The 27,027-nt window shown below is 36.7% G+C and overlaps 1 protein-coding gene across 3 annotated transcripts; it reads right to left on the bottom strand.

Annotated features, from left to right (window-relative positions):
• Positions 1 to 319: 319 nt before the first annotated feature.
• Positions 320 to 24,104, bottom strand: LOC112034182 (E3 UFM1-protein ligase 1 homolog). Of its 3 annotated transcripts, none has more exons than XM_065781898.1 (20): positions 23,881 to 24,103; positions 23,168 to 23,479; positions 22,802 to 23,068; positions 20,407 to 20,454; positions 19,883 to 19,948; positions 19,651 to 19,754; positions 17,967 to 18,060; positions 17,822 to 17,878; positions 15,941 to 16,382; positions 15,685 to 15,833; positions 15,340 to 15,405; positions 15,187 to 15,255; positions 14,979 to 15,071; positions 14,759 to 14,824; positions 3,544 to 3,590; positions 3,370 to 3,433; positions 2,967 to 3,044; positions 2,814 to 2,876; positions 1,068 to 1,160; positions 320 to 736 (listed from the first exon to the last, which is right to left on the bottom strand). In XM_065781898.1, the coding sequence occupies exons 1-20, from the start codon at positions 24,052 to 24,054 to the stop codon at positions 635 to 637; spliced, it is 2,454 nt and encodes an 817-aa protein (XP_065637970.1). In that variant the 5' UTR covers positions 24,055 to 24,103; the 3' UTR covers positions 320 to 634. The 3 variants fall into 3 exon arrangements, with proteins under 3 accessions (XP_065637970.1, XP_065637966.1, XP_065637973.1); XM_065781894.1 differs by having other exon boundaries at positions 15,685 to 15,839; positions 23,881 to 24,102; XM_065781901.1 differs by lacking the exons at positions 320 to 736; positions 1,068 to 1,160; positions 2,814 to 2,876; positions 2,967 to 3,044; positions 3,370 to 3,433 and having other exon boundaries at positions 3,544 to 3,625; positions 15,685 to 15,839; positions 23,881 to 24,104.
• Positions 24,105 to 27,027: the final 2,923 nt, after the last annotated feature.

The raw sequence follows: 27,027 nt of genomic DNA, 5'->3' as shown, positions 1-27,027 counted from the left end.
AGCGTCTAGGCCAAATTTTTATTATATAGTATATGATATGCAAGCTTTTACTTTATCAATTATTATTAGTTATCACATCAATTAATAATTTGATGTATATTATATCAACTCATTTGTATTATAAAGATACTAATTTATTGAATCATGTAATAAAAAAAATATAAAATTTAAAAATTTAATAAATATTATTTAATAAATATTTAAATTTTAAAAAAAAAAACCCACTTAAAATTTTTACCCAATCCCCTAAAATTGTTGAGTCGGCCTATATGCAGCTTTGACATTTGTCAAACACCATGATATAATCAACACAGATATATGTTGGTAGTTCCATGCCTTCTTTCTGATATCACCACTAATCTTTTGCCACAAACTTTATAAGACATCCTTATATTCCGCAAGAAAATAGTACTAATTAACCGATAGACCAGCAGGCAGACCATAATTATATAGCAACATAAAAGATGCAAACTAAAAACAAAAATGAAACATCATGATTGAATTAACATTTCTAGTTTTGCTGAAAATACTATTGCCCCTCAAATTTAAAAGAGAAATTGTGGAGCATCAAACAGTTCACTATTTCTTCTTTCAACGACTGACTTGGCCTATAGTAATTTGTCTTCATCCAGAATCAAGATTGTGAGACGCTCAAGACCAGGCCTTTCAGTGCTGGCATTTGATTTTCCAAAAGCTCCCTCTTGGTCAAAATTCTATCAGATGAACAGTCTTCTTCCTAACCAACACAGACACAACAAAATAAACAAACGATTGATTTGAGATCAAAACCTAAAATAAATGTGAGGATTTCTAAGTTTCCCAAAAGAGAATCGTTACAAGTGCATCTATTCTCATAAAATAAACATAGTTAACATGTCAGCCAACTTATTTTGCAAAAAATTTACTTATCGTGACCCCTTTAGGCCCTAACGGAGGAGATAAATTTTAAACCACGACCAAGAGAATATTTAAGAGTTTTGCTTATGCTTGAACTTTTATGGGCCAGTTGTAAAAATGACATATATGCCAAATAAAGAATCTGATGAGTGAAATGCACATTTACTTACATCACCAGTTGCAGCAGATATTAGTGCTAAAAGTGTCACTGTTGCAGTTTGGTAATCAGTTAAGATCTTGTATGCTGAATCATCTAGTTTATCCTGAAAAATAGATACACAATTATGGAACATAAAATGTAGGGGTAAAGACATTTATAGAATAAATAGCACCAAACACTTCAAGTAAGGCAATCGTATTATAACCATCAGTTAGACCTCAGTTAGGTTCAGTTCATTTAACCAACTTGGGCTGTCAGTGGGCAAAGTTTGATGCAGGTCTTACAGGATTCAAATTCTAACCTGATTTTCATTTTTGACACGTAATAAGTTATTCAAATTCTGCCAATGAGCTCTAGCTCAACTGGCACCTCCTCCCTTTATAAGTTCTAGTGGAGTGTAAGGTCAAGGATTCAAGACCCATTGGTTGCACTTGTAACTTACCAATCAGGAAAAAAATAATTCTAATTCTAATTACATGAATACAAGTCTGACTCCGAATCCAACAGATTCCAAATAAGTAGTCCAAATCCAAATATTAAAATGATTAAATCCAGATCACCTAGATGATGGCCACTCCTCACAGTTGTTAATTAAACCAAGTTCCAACATCACATACATGTTCAGCTCAAACAAAAATGTAGACTACTAAATCATTGGTCTGCCCTCCAACCCCCCTCCCTTCTCTTCCTTCTTCATTTGGTAGGTAAATACAATTCATGTGGGACAATTGAACCATTTGGTCCAAACCATTGGGATTATTGGCAATAAATATATGACCATGAGATGAAACAAAACATTTCCCTAATAACATGTCTCAAGAGGTATAACAAATAATAAGCTGACTGACCCAACAAGTTCTGTTTTAAATGTATCTGAATTCCATATCCAAAGTAAATGTTACAAAGTTTGATCCAGGAAGCTGGAGTACCGAGACCCAAAGACCAGAAGTAAGCATGCCAACTGAATCCACACAACCTTTAAGAATCAAAGGCCTATTATTTTCTGTATTTTAATCACCACCTTTTACAACCATAGATTAGCTCCCAAAAAAGAAAACACTCAACAAAGAAAAAAGGGAAGATTTTATGAATTTATCTACAGTTTTGGTGTATGACATGTCAAGATTGGAGATTATCTAGAACTGAAAGTGCTAATTACATTCATTGTTGACTTCTTCTTTTTTTCTTTTTTCTTTTATGGGACATTTTATTATCTTAATATAAGTATTTTGCATCTGTCTTTGCCATCAAGCTATACGCAGTCCCTCCTTACTTCAGCTATTTCAGGACGTAGGAATTAGTTCATTTCAACCATCATAAGCAAAACCAAGCACTAAAATTTTTTACTACTGCCTTACAATAGACATCCCACACTCCAGAAATACCATGTGTAAGCCAGCTGCCATCCATTGAGGTCATTCATGTCTGAATTAACAGATAAGGTGCCCACTAATGGTGACTCTATCAGTGCAACTTTTTCTTCCTTTTACTTTAAAAGAAAGGATAAAAGTCATATCATAATACATGAAGTAAGCCTGAATGAAGAGGAAGTCTCCCCCTTTCACTAAATCCTAGGGAGCCCTGACAAGAAGTAAGTACTTGTTATCCTATCATTAATGATTAAGCTTCTCAAAACATATTTGCACTGCCTTAATGTTATTTCTCTTCAAGGCTCCACAAGGATAGTCATTATACACTCAAAATCTTGCAGCACATTGTTTGAAAAACATATTCTCTTGGATAAATACAGATATACCTTCAATCGAGAAACAGCAACTGAAATGGCCCTTCCTGGGGCTTGAAGAGCTTTATGGTGAACCTATTCACAAAAAAAAATCACCTTATAACAAAGAACAATGAACGCTTTTCAAGCATGCATAATAAAACATATCAATATAAATTAACTGACCTGTATATACAGTAAGGAGACCACTTTTGCCAGAAGAGAAACTGGGTCAGTTTCAGCAGAAACTTGAGATGTCAAATCCTGAACATGACATAATGATAAATAAATAAAAAGCACATGAGAAATAAGATCTTGAGACCATCGATCCATTCTAACTTCGTACCAACCAATTTATTAATGCCCAACCGGACAAAGTTAACACAATTTGCTGCTGTCTCAAACATTATTTGTCAGATTTTAAGGGAAAAAAATAAACAAAAGGAAAAGCCACACACGTGAGAACTTTTTTTTTGGGGGGGGGGGGGGGGGGGGGGGGGGGNGGGGGGGGGGGGGGGGGGGGGGGGGGATGTGCAGGGCATGCTTTAGCTGATTGTTCATTTATTTAAAAAACTAAAAGAGGGATCACCTTGCGATATGAATGCAGAAGTGTTCTCTCCAATTTCTTGTCAAGCTTCTTCAAGGGTAACCCACTGGAACAATGAAGCTCAAAATGAAAATGGTAAATTTCATGTCAACATACATACTTCATATAGCTCAAATGGAAACCATAATCACACTAATATAAGAAACAAATAATTACCTCTCTTCCACTATCTCTCTAAACGCATCCATGAATGTTTCAACCCGCTATCACATCAAATATTCAAATCTTAAAGTCATTGCTGTATATTCATAACAAATAAACAAAGTAATACACAAATGAAGAACATTTCAAAATTATCAACTGTTGAGGAATTGTAATCAAACAAACCAGAGTTCCTCTAAAAACAAAACCTCTCTAAATTTTCAAGTATTTCGTTCTTTGAAGTACAAAGAAGAATATGATAGTTACAATGGGAAGGGGGGATTTGAACCCTAAACGTCTCCGCTGGAAACACCTAGAGGTCCCAATTGAGCTATAAGGTTCTTGGCAAAAAATACAAAGAAGAGTTCAGGGGTAAAAACACAAACAAAGGAGTATAAAGTCAAGTAGTCTACTTCACAATATACATACTATGACAAGGCAGTGCAAGTAATTACTTTACTCTGGTAGAAAAGGAAAAAATAATATAAAAAAAAGCAACATGCTGTTTCAAAACCTTTTTAATTATACATAATAAATATATATATATATATATATATATATTTTTTTTTTATAAGTAAGAAAGATGTATATTTAAAAACTACTTTATGAAAAAAGCACAAAGCATATTGAAGATTACCAAAAAAAAAAAAGAAGCAAAAACATAGGAAAAATAAATAAATAAATAAATACAAAGAAAAAGAGAGCTAAGGAACAAATGGAGAGATTCAATAGATAGGAGTCCCCAAGCCCTGGACCAATCAAAAAGGGAACTAGAAAAAAGAGCAAGCAACTGGTCATCGGATCTATCTAAGTCCTCAAAAGTCTGCTTGTTGCGTTCCCTCCAAATGCACCACATCAAACACCATGGAGCTAAATTCCAAATGTTAGATGAATGCTTCTCCAACCAATTCTACCAACCAAAAAGGAAATCTGTAACCGATCTTAAGAGAACCCACAAAACCCCAAAAATGTAAAAGACAAAACTCCACAAACGATGAGCCTTCTCACAACGTAGCAACAAAATGATCCATTATCTTCCCACAACAACGACACATGACACACCAATCAACAAAATAAAAACCCCTACCCACAAATTATCACCTGTGAGAATCCTATCCCATGCGACTGTCCAAATAAAGAAAGAGACACACTAGGGTGCCTTAACCTTCCAAATACCTTTCCAGGGAAAAACAATGAAAGAAGAATCACGCAACTTATGATAAAATGAGCGGATATTCAAATCACCATTCTTCGTCAACTTCATCTCATATAGTCACTATCGTTGAAGGTAAATTGGCAGCCAGGAACCGAAAAGAATCATTCACCAACTCTGCCTCCCAATCATTAGGACCCCGATTAAAGCAAACATTCCAATCTCTCCTATCCCCCACTCCTTGTCTTATCAGAGAAGAGTCAACAGAGGTCTCTCTGCTAGTAGCAATATTGTATAAGAGCAGAAAAGCCAAACGAAAAGGAAGATCCCCACACCACCGATCTATCCAAAATTTCACTCTACTCCCCAGCCCCAATCTTAAATTGGATGTTTTTGCTAAAAGCTTCCCAACCCATCCCATTTGGATACTGCTCCACAAGCGACACCCGTGAACACCTCTTCCCAGCTTGGAAGTCCACCCCTCCCCCCCCCCCCTCCTCAAAAAAAAAAAATTATTCCACAAATTTAGAAGCTACAACCCTCCTCCAAAGCCGAGTCTCCTCAACCACGAAACGCCAAAGCTATTTCCTAGTAAGGCTTTATTGAAGGTGGTCAATTTCGTAATTCCTAAACCACCATTGGCAATAGGCATACACACCTTGTCCCATCCCAACAAATGTGTCTTGGAATCACTCCACAAGATATCCCTTTGCAACTTCTCAATCTTATTAGCCACATGAGTAGGAATGGTGAAAAGAGATCAAAAATAAGTAGGGAGGCTAGATAACATACTCTTAAGCAAAGTTAGTCTACCACCTTTTGACAAATACTTCTTCCACCCAACTAACTTCCTTTCAATATTTTCCAAAATAGGATTCCAAATAGAGGGGGACTTCTGAGACACCCCTAACAGCATACCAAGATAAGTCATTGGCAAAAGCCCAACCCTATAGCCCAAAATCTCTGCCAAAGCATGCACATTATGTACCTCCCCTATAGGAACCATTTCACTCTTAGACACATTAAACTTCAAGCCTATCACGGCTTGAAAACAAAGTAGTAACAAACAAACATGAAGGAGTTGCTCCACATCTGTGTCACAAAAAAGAATAGTATCATCCGCAAACATTAAGTGTGAAACACATTCCCCTCCACCCCTCCTACCATCAGCCCTAAAACCACGAAGTAAACTTGCCCCCTCCATTCTTTTTTGTATCCTACTAAACACCTCCATCATAACCAAAATAACATGGGAGATAACGGATCCCCTTGTCTCGAACCCCTTGAACCCAAAAAAATTAGATGGAGATCCATTAACCAACATAGAAAATTGAACTGTGGAGATACAAGTATGAATCCATCTACACCATTTCTCTCCAAATCCCATTCTCTTCAACAAATATAACAAAGCCTCCCAATTCACATGGTCATATGCTTTCTCAATATCAGGCTTACAAATCACCTCCGGAATCTTACTCTTCACCTGACTGTCAACACACTCATTGGCTATAAGAACATAATCAAGGATTTTTCTGTCTCCCACAAAACTATTTTGTGATTCAGATATCAACTAATCTAACACCACTTTCAACTAATTTGTCAGAACCTTAGCCAATATCTTACAAATACTCCCCACCAAGCTAATAGGTCTGAAATTTAGAATATTAGAGGCATTATTCTTCTTAGGGATTAAGGCGATAAAAGTAGCATTGAGAGATTTTTCAAATTTACAGTGTTGAAAGAACTCTTCAAAGACCGCTAGGACATCTCTTTCCACAACTCTCCAACAATGATGGGAAAAGGCCATAGAGAAGCCATCCGGACCTAAAGCCTTATCCGCTTCTAGTTTCTAGAGACAACTGATAGAATCTCCTTCTTCTCAAACCTCCTTTCCAACCAACCCATCTTCAACCCCCCCAATTTGATCAAATTCCAAACCTTCCACAAAAGGCCTCCACTCTTTTGTCTCTTGATACAAAATTTTGTAAAATTGAACAACTTGAGCAGCCACTTTTGCACCCTCCTCATAAATCACCCCATCCACTTCCAAAAGACTCAGATGGTTATACCTTCTACGGGAGTTAGCTACATTGTGAAAGAACTTAGTATTATTATCACCCTTCCTCATACACAACATCCTCGATTTTTGTCTCCATGAGATACTCCGCTTGAGACCTCACAATATTTCTCTCATGGGTCTCTGCCTCAGAGAGTCCAAGATCCCCTTCCTTGGCATCTAATGAATCTAAAACCCCCAATAATTCTTTCCTCTGACGACCAACATTGCCGAACTCTCTACGGTTTAGCTAAATAATGTCTTCTTTCAAAACCTTCAACTTTTTAGCAAACACATAACTAGGTGTACTCGAGAAAGAATGGCGATCCCACCACGAGGAAACTCTATCAACAAAACCATCTGTCTTCAACCACATGTTCTCAAACCGAAAAGGACTCTTCCCCCTTGCCATACCCCCGCCTCTAAAAGAATTGGGAAATGGTCTAAAACAGGTTGCAGTAAAATTTGCTGGATCACGTCCAAAAAATGTTCCTCCCAATCATGTGAAACCAAAGCTCTATCTATCCTAGACATGGAAGGTCAATCAGTGTCACCAGACCAAGTATATCTCCCTCCCTCTAAAGGCAAACCAACCAAGTGAAGATCCATAATGAACTCTAAAAATTTTTCCATAGCTAGAGTAAGACAAGGACCACCCCTCCGTTCACTCGGGAAACAAACAATGTTGAAATCCCGAATGCAACACCAAGGAATATTCCAATATTGCTGAATACCAACCAATTCATCCCACATATGTCCCCTTACACTGTTATCATTTGGGCCATAACCCCTGTGCATGCCCAAACAAAACCATCCTCCACACCTTGCCACTTAACTGACACCAAAGAATGTACCCACCAAAACTTCCAACTTTTCTAAAACTCTCCTATCCCACAAAATCAATACTCCACCAGCCGTTTGATCAGCATCCAAATCCACCCAATCCACATACAAACTGCTAACCATTTGTCTATCCATACTAGCAAGCTTTGTTTCCTGAAGGCAAACTACATCACACTTTCACTCACGTAACAAACTTCTTACTACCAGATGTTTCTGAGAGTCGTTCAATACTACATTCCAAGAAATGATTTTCAACTTCATAAAGATTGTTGCAACCCCAATTCTATTTCTACTACACCACCAAATTACCTCCCATCATAATTAACCGAGGAAATTAAATTCCTCAACTCTCTTTGCCCTTTACCTATAGAAGTAGCTACTTTTCAGGTAATAGATGATTTCTTCTGCAACAAGTTGTCTTTCTCCATCTCCCTTTCCAACCTTTGAAGATAAGCAATACATAACTTCTCATGGCAACTTAAAGGGAGCCCAACCAATTTACTAAACCCTGGGATTCTGTGCTTCAACCACTTTGAAATATCTAGTGTGCTACCAAGATCCACTACCTCAGTATCATTGTGCACTTCCGCTGACAAAGCCAACCTTGGAGTATCATTGTGCACTCCGCTGACAAAGCCAACCCCAAAGGAACGATTGTAAGTAGGGTATCACAATCTCAAAAACTCTCCTTCTCACCCAAACCCAGCTCTGAGACAGCCGCTTCCTCCTCCATTGAAACACACATCCCAGATAGGCCACAATCGGTCATCGATGGAATCAACGCCAGTTTGGGCTGATCGAACTCAAAACCATCTATTGGCTTTGTAATTCCGTCATTTACCCCCTGTATCAAACTCATGCAGCTCTTATTTCCAGCTACAACCCCACCATTGACTCCCAAGTCCACAAACCCAGCATGCAAAAGTTTTTGAAGGAGATCGGCCAAGAAAAGACCCTTAGAGATATGCGAAATTTCCTTTTCGGATCACTGCAGTTTTTTTTTTTTTTTTTTTTTTTTTTTTTGCTAATTACAACTCACCCACTTGTGGTTTGGTCGAAATTTAAGTTGTCTATCTGTAATTTGAAATTTAGAGCATCTAGGATGCAAAGTCTTCTAAAATACAAAAATCCATTCAGTTTATATAAATGAACAATTGTGCATGAATGCGCAATTGCTACAGTAACCATGCACATATGCACAGTTACTGTAGCATTTACATTTATTATTTTAATAATTTCTTCTCTCTTCTTGTCTCTGGGTTTCTGTCACTCTCACCTCACTGTCCCTTTCTTCATTTGATCAAATCATGCCCCCATTGCCGCCGATCATCAGACCACTATCGTCAATAATTAGGTCCCTTCACTCTCTTCCTTGGGCACGTATCTAACCCAATATCTGAGACAATTCAAGTTATCCCATTAATCACCACAATTAAAAAAAACAAAAAAGTCTCTCATTTTCAATGTGGTATTAAACTTTTTCACTAACTCCTCATCTTCTATATTTACTCCCACATATTTACATTTATGTTGTAACATTTATTTATTTTAATTATTTAATATTAAAATGCTCCAACAATAAGTTCATGAAAAAAGTATTCGGCAAAAGAAAAAGTTTTTGAAAAAAGTGATAATTCACCGATCAAAATCATTAGAAAATGTAATAGAGTAGAAGGACTTATTTTGAAAAATTAAAAAAGTCGCACATCAATTAATAAATTATTATAAAAAAAATTTCAAAAAAAAAAAAAGAGAAATTAAAATTGAATTTTTTTGGGACAGATCCGTGATGTTATTTCTAAATATTGCCATTGGCTCATCTCTTTGCTTGGAACGCGCAGACCAGATTGAAAGTCTCACTGAAATCCCATCCCATTTATGCCCCCATTTGGACCACAGTACTGAGCTCGGCTTTGTTTCTAAATAAGTAAATATTGAAGTATCGGTTTGAGCTGAGATCAATTCAACGGTTAAGATTAAAGTAATTGCCTCCCGGACCGTGCCAAAAAATAAAAAAGCTGAAACCTTAAGGTTCTCATCTGCTCGTGCGAATCTTGTGTGAAGGCATCTATGGCCTAAATGCCTATCAGATTTGCTTATAGAAAAGAAGAGCAGCCTTATCTCAAATTTGTAGACCTTAACAGTGTAATGTAGCAATAGCTGCATTAATCAATTATGGCGTAGCTGTAGTAAGTGTGTGTACAATAAATTTTCAACCACAAGGATTAAGATAAGGTGCAAGCTGTTTGCAACTATCAATTTCAGCCGTTAAAATCTCAATCCTAGAATCTCTGCTACGCTTTCTTGCTATTTATTTTTTCATGGTTTCTCAGCCACGCAGAAGCCAATCACATACGTGAGAACAGTTAATGAGTAAATTACATCTTGGTAGTCATGCTCAAATTGTCACAATCTAATTACAGGGAGAAAATGGGCTTTTGCCCCTATTGAGCAAAAAATTAGGTAATATGTTCCTGTTTCAAAACTATATAGGGGCATGTTCCTGTTTCGATACTCGATTCACCGTAAAATTGAGTTACTTAAGGAACTCGACTACTAGAAAACCGAGTTTTGGGCAGGTTCTTGCCACGCTGGATCGCTACCGTGGCTTTTGGGCAATAAAATATTTCAGCTTTACTGTTCCTAACTCGGCAACTAGGAAACCGAGTTATTACAGAAACTTGATCCTTACAAAATTGAGTTTACTCTAAAGTAATTATTTGGCTACTCTAAAGTATTATTTGTCATAATTATTATTTAGCTACTCTAAAGTATACTCTTTCTCTCATACAGGGAATCCCTCCTAGCATAGGACCCACCCAACTGGAGCTCGGTAATAATGAGAAGATACCTCTTAACTTTAAGACAAAGTTAAAGTAGGCAGCCTCAACATCCTTGTAAAACTACCTATGTGGTCAAGGAGGTGAGTTGAAACCCTCCTTGTAGCCCTTCTTGAAGAGTAAAATGTGCCATTGGAAGACACAAAGGTTGAGAAATAAAATAGGACCCAATAAGTCATGTCCAACAAAGTACAATAAAAATCTTGTCCAGCGATGGCCAGTATCTTCTTTGTCCAGAATTTGACCCTTTTTTTGGGGCAAAATAAAATTTCTCTGTTGTTGGTCGAAAACTTGTACGTAACATATTTATAAGTTCCAGATACAAATTTGAAAGATATTTAGTAAAAAAAAAAAAAAAAACCTCAAGTCAATATTGGACAAAAATACTACCAGCCTGTACCTCTAAAACGTTATTTTTTAGATCTACTCAAATTCAATACCTAAAAAATGTGCTCTTAAAAGTTAGATAAAGTGTAATATAATTTGAATAATTTGAACCCACATGAAGTCAAGGATGAATTGCTGATAATGTAAGTGACATGCCAAATGCGAACCAAAAACAATTTGCTACCTTAAAAAAAACTGCTAAAATTATTACACACACACACACACACACACATAACTTGTTGCTAATTCTTGCGATGCACATGATTGTTTTAAATCAAATGTTAACATGTTCAAGTTTAAACATTTCTCTAATTTCAATTATTGAAAGCCAAATTAGCTCTAATATAAGATGCAACATGTATTTATGATGAAACTATCATAAAAATACACAAAAAAAAAATTTATTAAAAATGAGATAAATACAAATATTATGAAGTAATATATAACAAGTCGCTAACCCATGCGATTCACGAGATTGTTTTTCAATCAAATGCTAACATGTTCAAGTTTAAACATTTCTCTAATTCAATTATTGAAAGTTAAATTGGCTCTAATATAAGATGAAACATGTAATTATGATGAAATTGTCAAAATTTCAATCATTGTAAAAATATGTTGGTAGTTCCATGCCTTCTTTCTTATATCACCACTAATCTTTTGCCACAAACTTTATAAGATATCCTTATATTCCGCAAGAAAATAGTACTAATTAACCGATAGACTAGCAGGCAGACAATAATTATATAGCAACATAAAAGATGCAAACTAAAAACAAAAATGATACATCATGATTTAATTAACATTTCTAATTTTGCTGAAAATACTATTGCCCCTCAAATTTAAAAGAGAAATTGTGGAGCATCAAACAGTTCACTATTTCTTCTTTCAACGACTGACTTGGCCTATAGTAATTTGTCTTCATCCAGAATCAAGATTGTGAGGCGCTCAAGACCAGGCCTTTCAGTGCTGGCATTTGATTTTCCAAAAGCTCCCTCTTGGTCAAAATTCTATCAGATGAACAGTCTTCTTCCTTCATACTACATTCCAAGAAATGATTTTCAACTTCATAAAGATTGTTGCAACCCCAATTCTATTTCTACTACACCACCAAATTACCTCCCATCATAATTAACCGAGGAAATTAAATTCCTCAACTCTCTTTGCCCTTTACCTATAGAAGTAGCTACTTTTCAGGTAATAGATGATTTCTTCTGCAACAAGTTGTCTTTCTCCATCTCCCTTTCCAACCTTTGAAGATAAGCAATACATAACTTCTCATGGCAACTTAAAGGGAGCCCAACCAATTTACTAAACCCTGGGATTCTGTGCTTCAACCACTTTGAAATATCTAGTGTGCTACCAAGATCCACTACCTCAGTATCATTGTGCACTTCCGCTGACAAAGCCAACCTTGGAGTATCATTGTGCACTCCGCTGACAAAGCCAACCCCAAAGGAACGATTGTAAGTAGGGTATCACAATCTCAAAAACTCTCCTTCTCACCCAAACCCAGCTCTGAGACAGCCGCTTCCTCCTCCATTGAAACACACATCCCAGATAGGCCACAATCGGTCATCGATGGAATCAACGCCAGTTTGGGCTGATCGAACTCAAAACCATCTATTGGCTTTGTAATTCCGTCATTTACCCCCTGTATCAAACTCATGCAGCTCTTATTTCCAGCTACAACCCCACCATTGACTCCCAAGTCCACAAACCCAGCATGCAAAAGTTTTTGAAGGAGATCGGCCAAGAAAAGACCCTTAGAGATATGCGAAATTTCCTTTTCGGATCACTGCAGACCCATCGGAGCTGAGCCCATCAGATAATCTACAGTTCACTTCCGTCGGATCCTCCCTCTGTCGAACCAGCACCTCTGCTGTGGCCATCGAGTGAACTGGTGAAGCTGGGGAGATCGCCATTGTTGCCGAAGAGAAGGCCAGTGGGATCGGGCTGCCTTTAAAAGAGTTCTCACCCACTTCATAAGTACTCGGGCCCGAGAAGCATGGATTGGATGGCTGGGTAATGCCCAGATAGGGCTGGGTTGGCCTGGGATCAACGGGTTAGGCATCTAAATAAAGCCCAAGGGCTGGGTCACTGTGGTTTTTGGGCCTAAGCCCACATTGGGCTTAATATTATTTATTTTCTGACTCACCCGTGGGACCAATTTGAAACACTTAGGTCCACCTTTGTTAAAATCTCATGAAATCCTCCTCTTTCCATTCTCACCCACCTCCATAGTCAAACCCTTACCAGTCCAACATGCATTCCTAAAATGACTCCCAATACCATAATCAGATTCTTTAGAATTTGAATTGAACCTTAATGGAGATCTTTCTTTATTTCCCACCGGCAATGTCTCTCCTAAATTAATATCAACATTAATGCTCCGAGATTTCACTGATCCTCCACCTGCTGCTATCGGCCATGGCTTGTCCATCGGAACCCACTCACCGCCACCTTTGCCTGTTCTAAATCTGGCACCACCATTCTCTCCTCCCCTAACCATGTCTTCCCCTTGTCTGAAATACTCAATTGCTCCGGATGCTTTCTATCCTTAACTTGTATGTGACGGCCTCGCACCGTTTCAGCAAAAGATCTAGAGATTTGAATCTCTGAATTGCACCTGTGTGGCTGAGCAACAAATTTCGAGGAACTTGAATTACCAACAGTATATTGGTTCGGATCCAGCATCTTTCTTAATTCAAGTCTTATGGTCTGTTTGGATGTTTAAAAAAGGAGGGGAGTAGAGTAGAGGGAGGGAGAGTAATTTAATTACCTTGTTTGGAAGTTTTTTAAGGAAGGAGGGGGAGGGTTTGGAGGGGTTTCAACTCCCTCTAGCCCCCCATTTTTAATTCCCCCAAATTAGAGAGATTTGGAGGGAAAGTAGAGTACATAAACTATTGACCAAGTAAATTACCTAATTTACCCTTATTATATTAACAAAATTACACAAGGGGAAGGGCTAATTACACCCTTTCCCCTTACTAATTTTAAAAACATCCAAACAAGGTGGAGGGGAATCATTTTCCTCTACTCTCCTCCCCACTACTCCCCTCCCCACTACTCCCCTCTACTCTCCTCCCTCTCTAAACTTCCAAACAAGCCATTAAAGTCCTCCAACCATTTTTTGCTCTGCCTTCAGGGATAAGGATTGACCTTCGAAAACCACCAACTTTAAGTTCAGTTAGTAATAAAAATGGCCAAAAGAGTTGGCACTTTGTTGGAGAGTGTAAGCAGCATCACCATCCTTGAATGTGAAGAACTGCTTGGAATCAATCCCAATGATGTGTTCAATATTCTTCATCAGCCATTGTGCAGAGCTCTTACCCATAGAAACTGATTTCATAAAAATATTTCCCCGCTTAAAAATCAGCAACGAAAAATAACGTCCCCTTCTTCTATTACCAATTGAAAAAATTTGGCTTCAATGAAAAAACTACAGGAACCACCCATAGCAGATCGAAATAGAAGAAAAGAAAAAAATATCTGGCTAATTTGAGGTAGCCAGGCCTCCTTGGGAGAGGGGAGCTCTTAGTGGCACCATCAACAAGAACTTAGTTCTTTTTACAAACTTATGAGGAGCTTTTGCTCATAAAGTACGCGAGAAGAATAAGGAACAGCCACAAAAGATGTAAAACAAAAAAAAATGAAATAGTCTGATGCTTACCTAGTGACATAAATGAACATAGAAGGGGCAAAAAAATTTTAACGCCAGAAGATTTTGAAGAAATGAAACATAACTTGATACACTCGTTTTGATAAATATATATACACACACACACATATATGGGACCAATATAGATTTATGGTTGAAAACAAAATACATGTTGTGAAAGGGAATGTAACTGTCTGAAGTAAAATTAAATTCAAAATAAATACCAAACCTTTATTTGTATGATAATAAATTCCAAGAATGAAAACAATATATTCTGAAAAACAAGAACAGACCTTTCCTTCCAAAGCATCAACTACCGCAAGAGCCTTATTCGACAGAGATCCTGGAAAACTCTTTGCCTAAAAAAGCAAAAAGGAGTATATTAAAGATTTGGCAACCATATAGGTATTCTTCCTGAACAAAGAACTTGAACAAAGATCCACGTTATAAAATAACTTAAAATACTGATTATTCATTATAGGCAGTATTCATCCGATAGTGGATTACTCATACAATTGCAGTTCTTTCTCCAGGACTGAGTGAAACAGATTCGGAATTCTGGGCTTCCTCAACTTCGATTCCATTCTTCAATTTGTTGTGGATGTCCTACGTTGTAAAAAATCATCATATTAAATCAACAGTCAAATTCATTTATTGTGGCATACTAGACCATAACAAAGGAAAACTATAAACCAACAGTAAAACAATCAACAAGTGCTACCAAGTTATGTAAGAGCGTATCCAAAATGGAAGCAGCAGCTGTTCTTAATAAATGCCGGTGCAAAATAACCTGCGAATTATAGTTTAGTCCTCTCATACCAATTTCATCACCAAAGGTAACATCTTAAAAATTTTAATCATTAAGGAAACTTACTGAAATTGCTTGATCATCTTCAAACAAATCTAAAGCCCTTTCATACAGCTGCATGTTTAAGAAAGACTGCCAGAAAAAATAAATATAATAAGACAGTTGGCATTGGGAAGTATTCAAAATTCCCAAGTTTATATAACATGTTAAACACATCTTACATATCCAAGAGGTTATGTAAAAAAAAAAAAAAAAAAGTTAAAAAGTAGCTCTATTTTTTAATAAGCAACCCGTAACCCCCCCCCCCCCCCCNCCCCCCACCCCCCCCCCCCCCCCCCCAAAAAAAAAAAAAGAAAAAAACTAGACAGCAGACACAGAATGTACTTACACATAAATTATAATTGCACTAACCTCATCAAGTTTCCTCTGTAAATTATCAAGCAAGCGTTTTATTCTATCTGCATTTTCTGTAAATACTGCCTTCCTTCTGGCCTTCAATGAATTGATTAGCATAGGTCTCAAATGGTTTGCTAAAGGTCTAAGGATTGTTTCGGGATCATCTACACCTACCAAGTTAGAAAGTTGCATCTGTCAAAATTAGAATGAAATGGATGCCAAATTATCTCAATAATTTGAATTAACAGAACTAAAGTCAGAATCAACAGACCTTGTTCTTCAAAATCAGGAACTAGCATCAGAATCTTCTGCATTATCCATTCTTCAGAAGGAATGCTGAGATTGTCCTCTTTTGCTCTAACTGATTCTTTCTTAGCACCTGTTTTTGAGTCTGACACTTGAAAGGAAGACGTATCCTTGCCTTTCCTCTGGTTTTTCTTGGATTTTGTTGGGACATACTCCTGGTTATCAGAAACACTTTCAGGTGCACCTGCATTCCCAGCAGATTTTCCCTTTCTCTTTTTTGGTCCTTTCTCAACAGCCTGTTTACTATTACCAGTCTCACTACCAGTGTCAAATGACTCAATTGACCTGTTTGAATCATGTCCAACTTTAGCTGCGTTGACAAATTGTGAATCATCAGACAGTATAATACCAGAAGACCCTGAAACACTAACGTGTTCCAACTCTTTCTCCATTCGATCATACACAACCTAAACAACAAAGAGACAAAATTGCAAATGTCAGAATTTCATGAGAGAAAAACTAATATCAATAAATGTAAACATTCTTCAACAATTACTAAATATCCTAGGTTCTTGTCTTTCAAAATTTAAAAGCACAAAAAGAGAAGAAATCTGTTTGAAGTTATTTATCAATCAAATGGATTGAGCTACAGGGTTTTATTTAAGAATACAGCTGATGAGGCAAGAAATTGGATCATCTTTTTCATGCCAAAATCTCAGCTAACATATAAATTTACAACAAAACAGGTGTAGGGTGTCTGAGAACCGAGAAGAGAAAGAGATAGGGCACCATGCACTAACTCATTTATAAAAGTGCGTATGACCTGAGGAGCTGGTCAACCCGAGAAGAGAATGGAGAAAAGACATAGCATCTTATGAGCGCCCGACTGGGAGGAATGGGCTGTAGGAGAGGATCCGTGTGGTGGGAGGAAGCTTCTTGAAAGGGTATATCCTCCACCCCCGCATTGAATGCTCTGTAACAACCTTATCAGTTGCATTAATGAGGAAACGACCCTTAAATAGTGTTTTCACAGCTAGCAACCCCTTTTACCACCTTCAATAGAGCCCTAATGGGACAAGTATCCAAGGAAGAGCTATGGGGCATACAAGTGGAGGGCTAGGATGTCAAGAAGGAGGATATATAAGTGGAATGAAGTTGTACAACAGAAGGGGGAGGAATTTTTAGAAAGAGAAAGTAAGAAGCAGAAAAGTGAACAGTGTATTGCTTAATAAAAACCAGAGTCAATCTTATTTAAGAACCCTTCCTCGGAAGTGACCGAGGATAAATTTTTTTCTTCAACTACTTGATTCAAGAAGGAGGATATATAAGAGGAATGAAGTTCTACAACGGAAGGGGGAGGAATTTTTAGAAAGAGAAAGTAAGAAACAAAAAAGTGAACAGTGTATTGCTTAATAAAAACCAGAGTCAATCTTATTTAAGAACCCTTCCTCGGAAGTGACCGAGGATAACTTTTTTTCATCAACTACTTGATTCATTCTTCCTTATTTGGGCACCACTTTCATAACCTTAAACTTAGCACACAGCTATACTGTAAATGTCTTCCCACCTCTACAAACAAACACTCTATTGTTTGGGCTTGGGTTGAAGTGCAAGGCACTACTATTCTAAGTGCGCTTGGGCTGCCTAATCCGTAGCTCCTACAACAGGGATGCAGAATACTGAAAAAAATTTCTTGGCTTCTTATTTCTTGTTTTATTACAAATGATAGCAGCTGAGATAACAATATCATTCATCTAGAATGCCATGTTAACTGAAGCTACTGAACCAACTAGCCGTCTTTGCTGTTTACACACTGCTAAACTTTTTCAAAAACATAAATACACATATATAATTGAAATGAGGTTCATAACATAACAACTCAGTGACTATATTTCAAGGGCCATACCTTGACAAAGCCATTGCTAAATACATAAGACTCCCCAAAAATGAGTGCTTTATTAGACTGCCAGGAAACAAGAAACAGATGGTTGTATGAGTCAATAAAGCAAATGTGAAATCAATAAGCTTTCATGCTGCTATCAGACAGTCACCTTGAGAGCCAGTTGAACAGATGGGCAGAGGGACATAATTTTAAAAGCGTCCTGGGGTCCAAATGATGCAGGTAATACAGAAAGAGAATCAATCCTGTATTGGTCCATCAATCATACCAGTCAAGAAAGAAGCAAATATTGTCTTAACATAATAAACTCAATTGGAAAGTGTCTCAAAATATATTTACAATGAAGTGTCTCACTGAGTTTATCTAACAAGTTCATGTAACTTATTTAATTCCAAAAATAAATAAACAAACTAAGAAAAATCTCATCTTTATATGATGAATAAATAAGTGATAGCTTGGAACACCATGCTGCCCAATGCAGTGATATACGCGCATCCTTGGCCAATAAGGGTGGTGTACGTGTCAGTGTTTGAATAAATTTACTAATTGCTTAAAATTAGAACTATAAACAAGCCAAGTCAATCCGAGCAATAAAAGTTAAAGATTTTTATTTAATTTTATGTTGAATAAGAGTCGAGCTCAAGCTCATCACAATACTAGATTACAATTACCTGGGAAGCACAGACATGGAAAAATTGCCAACATACTAGTGTCAGACACGTATCCAACACGGACACAAGTGTGTGAAGTACGCAAAGTGTTCTATTTTGATGTTAAATGTTGTTTATTTGAACTCTTTTTATGGGTGTCTAGATTATTTGAACTCTTTTATTCATACTTTAGACAATATTTTATTGTTTTTAAATTAATTTTTGATATATTTCCAAACATTTTATTGTTGTTACATACCTTTTAAATCCAAAATAAACATAACTTATTTGAAATATAAAATACATATACCTAAAAATAAATATTAATTAATTAATTAATTGTCGTATCCTCAACGTATCATATCCTAGTTTTTCAAGAAATGTCATATCACTATACTACGTATTGTGTCTGTATTCCGTGCTACATAGACAATTACATGTTCAAGCTTGGTTCATTTTCTTGTTGAACACGATCAAGCTTGTTCACAAGGAGCTACTTGGCTAACTTATTCTTTTTTTTTTAATATGTAATAAACACACTGACTAAAATTTTTTAACCCTTCACAAATCTATGCAAATAATCAATGACTAAATCATAAATGAAATTACATTATTTGAGATAATTAGACAATCTGATTTTGATTATGAACTTATGAAAATTATATTTTCCAACCGTCTTGTTAAAAATTTTATATATATATATATATATATCTTTTATAATAAATGGACTATTTAAGTTGTCAATAAATTAAATTTTGTCATAAATTACAAAAAGGAATAGTGTGTATTTTTTTTTTTTTTTTTATAATTTGATATCTCTTTTGAACTTATTAACAAAGTTACACAATCCAATCTTACGTCTATATAAGCATATTTTTACACATGTATACATAAAAACATCTAATATTACATCTACTTAAATCAAGCATCATACTCACGAGCTTGTTCACGAACACATTATTATGTTTGAGTTTGGCTTGTTTAATAGTTGAGCCTAAACTTAAGTTTGAACTTGTCTCATTTGCTAAATTAATGAACATAAACTAGTTTTTTTTTTTTTTTTAGCGGAGCGCAAGCTATTCATAAATAGCTTGATTTATTTATAGCCCTAATTAAAAAGTTAAAAATGGAAACAGGGAGGAAAAGAATAAGGATTGAAAGTTAACATCTAAGTCATGCCCTTACCAACTACCACGCTCAAGAGCATCCTCAGTAGCAGCATCCAGCATCTCAATCATTGAGGGGTGAACAAACACAGAGACTAAAGGCACACCTTCAGGATATCTGGACTAAATTGGAGTGCATAGCCATGGTTTGATTAGATAAAATCCAGAGAAGAATAAAAAACAAAATATTTACTTCACAGAAATCCTATGACCTCCACAAACATAGAATTGGAATGAAATCCACAAAATACCTGCAAGAACTGAACGGGCTGGGAAATTCCAAGTTTATGCAGATTTTCATAGCTGATAAAAGAATTCTGCAGTGATATGGGAGAAACAAAGAATAGAAAATTGAAAATTTTTCAGAAATTCTCTGAAAAATGAAACAAAGCTTAAATGAATATAAAATGTTCCAAACCCAGATTGAATTCAGTCACTTAAAAAAGTGGAACCTAGCTTTGAAGTAATTAGTAATCTATATGAACATAGAATTTCACAAAATCACATAATATTGTGACATTGAATTTGTGCTCAGCTTAGGTTAGCAATCACTCTAATACAACATAGATTACACATGTAATGGGGTTAAAATCGACCTGGTCACAATTTAGGTTGCAACAAGGGAAAAGGTTTATGAAAAATTATGAGACTTGAAATAAGAAAAAAAAAAAAGGATTTGAACATGCATTTTGATATACAAATCACATTAGGGACACGATACATTAAATATCCGAAGTAGTAAATTATGGATAGGTGAAAGAAGAGGACTCCATACCTGTGAAAAGAAAGAATCTACACACTCCTTTTGAGCAATGGCAAAGACCTGTTGCACAAGTCTACATAATGTGAAACCACAACTATTTAAATTTTTACAACAGCTAAAAAGGGCTTTGATTATTGAAAGAGAAAGGGGGGAGCTTTAAAGACACCCCATACATGTCACCCCCACTTCTCTTTGAAAAGTCTCTATCTCTATCCCTCAAGGGTGGAGAGAGAGAGAGAGAGCAATCAAAATAATAAGCACAAATTTTCTTACATATACATAAGGGGGTAAACTTTTTTTTTTTTTTTTTGGATAAGAAATAAAAAGTATATTAATCATGAAGAAAAAAAACAGCAAAAAACAAGGTGTTCATGATGGTGAACACATAAAGCAGCAAACAAAAACAACAAAAATAAGAAAAACAACTTAAGGGGCACTTCTAAGGGAAGTAAGAAGGGAAGTAAGAAACTCTAGAGTAGAAGAACAGTTTGTGGAGCCCCAGCACCTAGCCCAATCGAAAAGAGTACTTTGGTTGGGAGCATGTAATTGATCAAGCGATTTCTCTATAGCCTCAAAAGAGCGCTGATTTTTTTCCATCCGAACAACCCACATCAAATAGCCAAGAATCATATTCCATGTGTCTGAAGAAAATTTCCCCAACCAATTACTCCAACAATACACCAAACTCTCCACTGAACCTGGCATGACCCATTGAATCCCAAAAACTTGTAACATTTGCACCCACAAAGAATAAGCTACAGGACAGTGCAGGAGCAGATAGTCTACAGGTGCTGCATGTAGCAGCACAAAGAATAAGCCCTGGAGCATCAAATTATCCAAAGTAATAATCCGACCATGGACCGCAGTCCACAAGAAAAAAGCCACCCTTTTAGGAACCTTAACTTTCCAAATCCCCTTCCAAGGGAAGCTAGAAAGAGATGTACCCCTACTCTTCTTATAAAAAGACCGAATATCAAATTTACCATTCCCATTAAGGCACCAATGGAGACTATCACACCCAATGCCTTTTGGAATCCAAGACTGAATGAAATCTAGAAAAGAGAAAGCAGCTTCTAATTCCCTCTCATGAAAATTCCTATAAAATCTCAAGTTCCAAAATTGATTATTCCCATCCTCCTGATGACCCAACAAATCAGAAATGTAGGCTTCCTTGTCATTTGAACACGCATATAACTGAGGATAAAGCATTTTAAGTGAGGTATCCCCAACCCACCTATCATGTCAAAAAAGAATGCGGGAGCCATCACCCACCACAAGAGCCAAATGTGTGGAGAACCTCTCCCAACCGTCATTAATACCATGCCAAAAGGCCACACCCGTGGGCCCTTCTGCAATCTTTAGTAGTCCACCCCCCTTGACCCTCTCCATATTTGGTAGCAATAACCATTAGCCAAAGGTGAGTTCCTGCTTGGCCAAACCTCCATAACCATTTCCCTAATAGAGCTTGGTTGAAGTGAACTAACTTCCTCACCTCTAAACCACCCATCTCTAGAGGTGAACACACCTTCTCCCAAGCCACCAAAGAATGTTTAAAACACTCCTCCAAAGACCCCCACAAAAATTTCCTTTGAATACGCTCCAATCTGTTAGCCAGAGCTACAGGGATGGTAAATAAGGATAGGTAGTATGTAGGAAGACTAGAGAGGGTACTCTTCAAGAGTGTAAGTCTACCACCCTTAAATCAACATCATGACTACCAGTCGCTAGTAATATCAAATATAATTTTTTTTTTGGTTTGGGGGGGATTAGTTTTGTCCCCATCTCAAATAGAGAGAATATTCGAACTAGTGACTTCGCTTCATGAGGCGTAGTCCCTAGTCACGCAGATAAGAATTAAGAATAATAAATGGAAGATTAATGGGAATTTGAAATGCAGTTTGAACAAAGAGATACTTCTAGTTACACTCCAATAGCAAATGCACACAATGGCAGATTTCATATTTCTATAATGGTTTTGAGCATAACCAGAATTAGATAGTACTTAGTTCTTAGATCCTTGATTATTGGACAAATGTTGTAAGCAGTGTCCATTTAATTCTTTCTCAGATTGCAACATCTAGGAGAAGTCATTGTATATCCTATTCTCCTAGTTTATTTTAAGAAATATTTATTGCTAATCCACAGAAAAATATTAAATAAAATATATATATATATATATATTTTATGTGACTTTGTAAGAAAACAGTTGATAACTGCTTCCCTCCCCACTACCACCCCTCTCCTCCTCTAATTTAGGTAACATGGGAGGATTTTGGAGGCCCAAATTGAATAAGAAACCACAAATAGTCTACCAGAAATAGTTTTAACAGCTATCAAAACTCAGCATTCCCAAAATATAAATCTAAACAAATTTTTCCAGATAAAATGTCTAGATTATCTTACGTACATTAGGCGTCCAATGAACTCCTGCACGTAGTGATCCCAAAACCTCGCCTTCCTTCACAATCCCATTAAATAGGGATTGGAAAAATGAACCATCAATGGCCACACCACTGGCTCCATCCATTTCATGCAGTTGTTGTTGCAGTGAGCTCCACAACGCAGACAAATTAGTTGGGACTGTAATACCCCTTGCAGAGCCACGAACCATGGCACTAACACGAGCAACATATGCAGGCGTATACAATTGCCCACCTTCAAGCCTACCTTTCACCTAAAATCCAAATACATGTTCAATCCAACATAGTTAATTTTTTTCTTTCTTTCTTTACACATTCTAAAATCACATGAAATTTAGCAAAAACAAGTTTACCAAAGTCCCAAGGCGCGGCTCCAACACAGAGGTGATCATTTCCGAACCAACATTTAACTGTGTGGCAATCTCTGCCAAAGCAATTTGACTACATTCTTGAAGCCTATCGTTGATTTCTTCAGCCATAGAGTCCCAATAAGATTGTGATATTATCTCTCCTTGAAATAACATAAGCCCCGGATCATCAGAAACAACATGTTGAGCCTGACTCTCAACGTAATACAAATCAACACCCGTAGTGTCCGCAAGATCAATCAGAGAAACACGCCCTAATTTCTTGATCTCCAACACCATTTCATGCCTCAGTTGCTCCTATTTGTACCATACCATACTATCATCAAATTTCAACAAAAGAAATCACATGCACATAAATATTAACAACCCTCATCCTCATACATTATCAGAGAGGAATTCAAAGTTTCAAACCCTAATGCTCTGTTTGGTAACTGAGAATATGTAAGAAACAAAATAATAACAATCAAATATCGAATCAGTTCGTATCCATTATCAGACTACGACTATTAAATGAACCGGTTTCACAGCCTAAAATTAATTGATTATAGGTTTTCCCCAGTTGCATAAAGCCATATGTATATATGTATATCATAAAACAAACAAACGAGTTGTTTTATTTTCATTTCTGTAATTTTCTCGGGAAACAAACAGAAGGTGAGAGAAAATTGAGAGGGGGAGAGAGAGAGAGAGAGAGGTACAGGAGTGATGTATTCTTTGCCAGAGACGGTGTGGAGAAGATCGAAATCGATGATGTGGAGCTCGTGAAGTTTTTGGACCAATTCGACGACGTTTCGCTCCGATAATCGGATGCTCGATTTCGCTTGCTGTGCGCTCTCGAACTGTCTCTGCAATTCCAGCAATTCGTCATCCATTTTTTTTTTTTTGGCTATGATCACTCTCACCCCGCGATCACACAGAGACTTGAGAGAGATTTATTTAATTATAATTATTGTTTTTCCTTATATAATAGTGTGGACGTTTCGACCCACAAGAGAGAGAGAGAGAGAGAGAAATCTAATGGGCTTCGTTGTTATGTTTTGGGTTTGGTTGCAAAAATTAGCCCAGCCCAATAACTTTTACCAGATTTTTTTTTCTTGAACGTTGTTGGTGCTTTTTATGTTGATGGGCCAAGGTCCGATCTGCTGGGCTGAGGCCTGTTCTGCTGTGGTTCGGAGAGTTGGGCTTGGCCCACTGCTCCAGCAGGACCTTGCTAAAGGGCGAGTTTTTGCATAAGGTCAGCATTCAAAATAAAGACAACAAGCATTAACAAGTATATGCATATTAGCCCGCAAATGTTAGTACATGCTTATAGGTTCAAGGGCAAATATCTTATAGCAGGAAGATTAGTTGCAACAGGAAGGTTAGTTAGGGAAGCAATTAATATAAACAATACAACAGAATGTAAAATAACAAGTTCTTTCGCAAGAAGCGAACCAAAGAGAGCCAAACCTCAACTTGGATAACCTTGCTATTAATCTAAGGTGCCTAAGTTATGCATTTTGGGGAATGGGCTTGGATGGCTACTTGTTGCTTTGTTGAGATTTCAATAAGTGGGTTTGCTGTAAGAGGGAGGAAAAAAAATGGTCTATTAATGCATGCCTTTTCTGCTGTGTTCACTCTCTTTTCTTTCACTTCTCTCTTTCTCTTTTCTCTGTTATTTCTCTTTCAACTCTCTTTGTTTCCTGCCTTAGTCGCTATCCCCTTTCCATTTATGGTTACGATTCCTATTTATATTGGATTAAGCCTATGCGATTTCTCTATTTTGCCCATATTGCTTACCAACCATTTTTGTCTGTTGTGAGCACCCTTTCAAAGTTGCTCAATGGCCACTCGACCTCCACTACACCTGGGCATGCCCAATGCTTTCTCTCTCTTCCACTACTTATTTCATAACAAATCCTTGTTTGTTTGGTTCTGCCATGGGTCCATCTCTCTCATTTCAACAGGCAAAGCTTTGGGTTTCTCTCTATCTACTTTTATGGCATGCATCAAGTGGTCCAAGCCATTTACTACCTATTTTGGACAAAGATGCCTTCCCATCAAAGCACCTCCCAAACGAGGCATTGGCTGGATACCAAAAATAGACCCTTCCCCCCCCCCCTCCCCCCCCCCCCCCCCCCCACCCCCACCCAACCACCAAACCACACCCTTTGCAAATCCCTTAACCATAGATTCACCTCCCTTGCATTGGCTGGGTACAGGTTGGTAGTGCTCCGGCTAAAATGTGATTGTCCCATTACTTCCTATTTTGTCTTCTTTCTTTCTCACGACATTCTTGCCGCTGATGTATGGCCTTGTCTTATTCTACGCCTTGCATTCTTTTTGCTCGTGTTTATCTCTTATGGGAGGTGTTATGGGCTTATTGGGCTTGCCCACTTTTGCCTCTTCTTGGGACCGTGAGTCTGTTTGCTGCTACTTTCTGCTGGGCTAGCTCATTGGGCCTTATTTCTTTTACTTCTTTTCTTCGGGCCTTTTGAGCCCTTTGTTTCTAACGTTACTTACTAATCTCTTATCATATTCCTTTTTCACTTGTTATCAGGCTTTTTTTGTTGTTGGGCATTTTTTATATATATAAAAAATGGGCATCAGCAAACTCTAAAATATTCAATCATATGGTTTATGTACAAAAGTCTATAATATTTTCACAACAAATCCTAAGTATAAAGTTGTTATTGGTTCTAATTTGAATTCATCACTGAAATTACTTTTTCGCATACCATTAACAGCTAGTAACAATTTTTTTTAGAAGAAACATCTCGTAACAATTTATTACTTAAGATTTGTTGTGAAAATAATGTAGGTATAACATTTCTCATTTTATCTAAATGACTAATTGGCAATACACTTTCTTGTGCATAGTTACAGCTTTCAAGGTTAGATAATCAAATCTAATTGGAAAATTTAAGATGCAACCTAATGAATTGTACCTTATTTTTAAAAAAAATCCCTTTTATCTTTTTTAACCAACGGTGTCAATATCTTTTTTTTTCCGCTTCAAATCACCGGTGGGTGTTTTTGTATGCTTTTCTTCTTGGGTTCGCTTAAAAGTAGGTAATAATGGAAGAAAATAAGGAAGTAAAACTGAATTTAAGCTTGCCATAAGCTAAAATAAGAATAAATCAAGCTTCGGGGTTGGATTGAATAATATTTTTTATGTAGTTTTAATATCCATATAATTTGGATATTGGATAATGTGTCTTCTTGAGAGAAGTTACCTTTGAATAAATAAAAAGCAATAATCCAAGAAGATTGAGTAAAACTATAAATAGAAACTACAACGGGAATTGTGTTTTGCCTTTATTTGATTGTTTATCTTAGGCCTCTTGGTGTAGAGAACATATTTATGAGACATTTCTCTCACAATATATAACATCCACATTTATGAGATCCACTCATGTTATAAGAGAGATGTCATATAAGGGTATGGGTGTCAAATGCACTACATTCATGACAGGATTTTAGTGTAATTCCGAAACTATGGCAAATCACAAATGCATTTATCGTAGTTAGACCTTTACTATATACATTGAATCTGTTCACATTTCCTTCCTATTCCAAAAGAAAAGTCAAAAAGCAGTGAAGCATAAATCTTAGTTGTCAGTTGTCTTCTTATCCAAAAAAGAAAAAAAGAAAAAGAAAAAAGAAGAAGTTGTCAATTGTCATATTTTAGGATCATCCTTGGCAACATCTATCGTGTAGTACATTTAACGTTATATTGCTGCACTAGCTTGAATTTATTTACCAGTTAGATGCAACAATTTATTGTTGCCTTGCCTATAAGCTACGTATGAGATTGGATTTAACTGTGAGATTTGTTCATGGCAATTAAAGTCCACATTTTAGAG

This window comes from Quercus suber, unplaced genomic scaffold, assembly GCF_002906115.3.
Source record: "Quercus suber isolate HL8 unplaced genomic scaffold, Cork oak 2.0 scaffold_15, whole genome shotgun sequence".
NCBI lineage: Eukaryota > Viridiplantae > Streptophyta > Magnoliopsida > Fagales > Fagaceae > Quercus > Quercus suber.
The sequence above is the reverse complement of the archived record's forward strand: the minus strand, read 5'-3'. Positions and strand labels throughout refer to the sequence as shown.

Coding starts and splice junctions, on each gene's coding strand:
- LOC112034182 (XM_065781894.1), bottom strand. CDS start 24,054: ATGGATGACGAATTGCTGGAATTGCAGAGACAGTTCGAGAGCGCACAG. Junction 15,840..15,940: donor TCCTGATTTTGAAGAACAAG/GTCTGTTGATTC, acceptor CTAACTTGGTAG/GTGTAGATGATCCCGAAACA. Junction 3,045..3,369: donor TTCTGCATTCATATCGCAAG/GTGATCCCTCTT, acceptor TGTCATGTTCAG/GATTTGACATCTCAAGTTTC.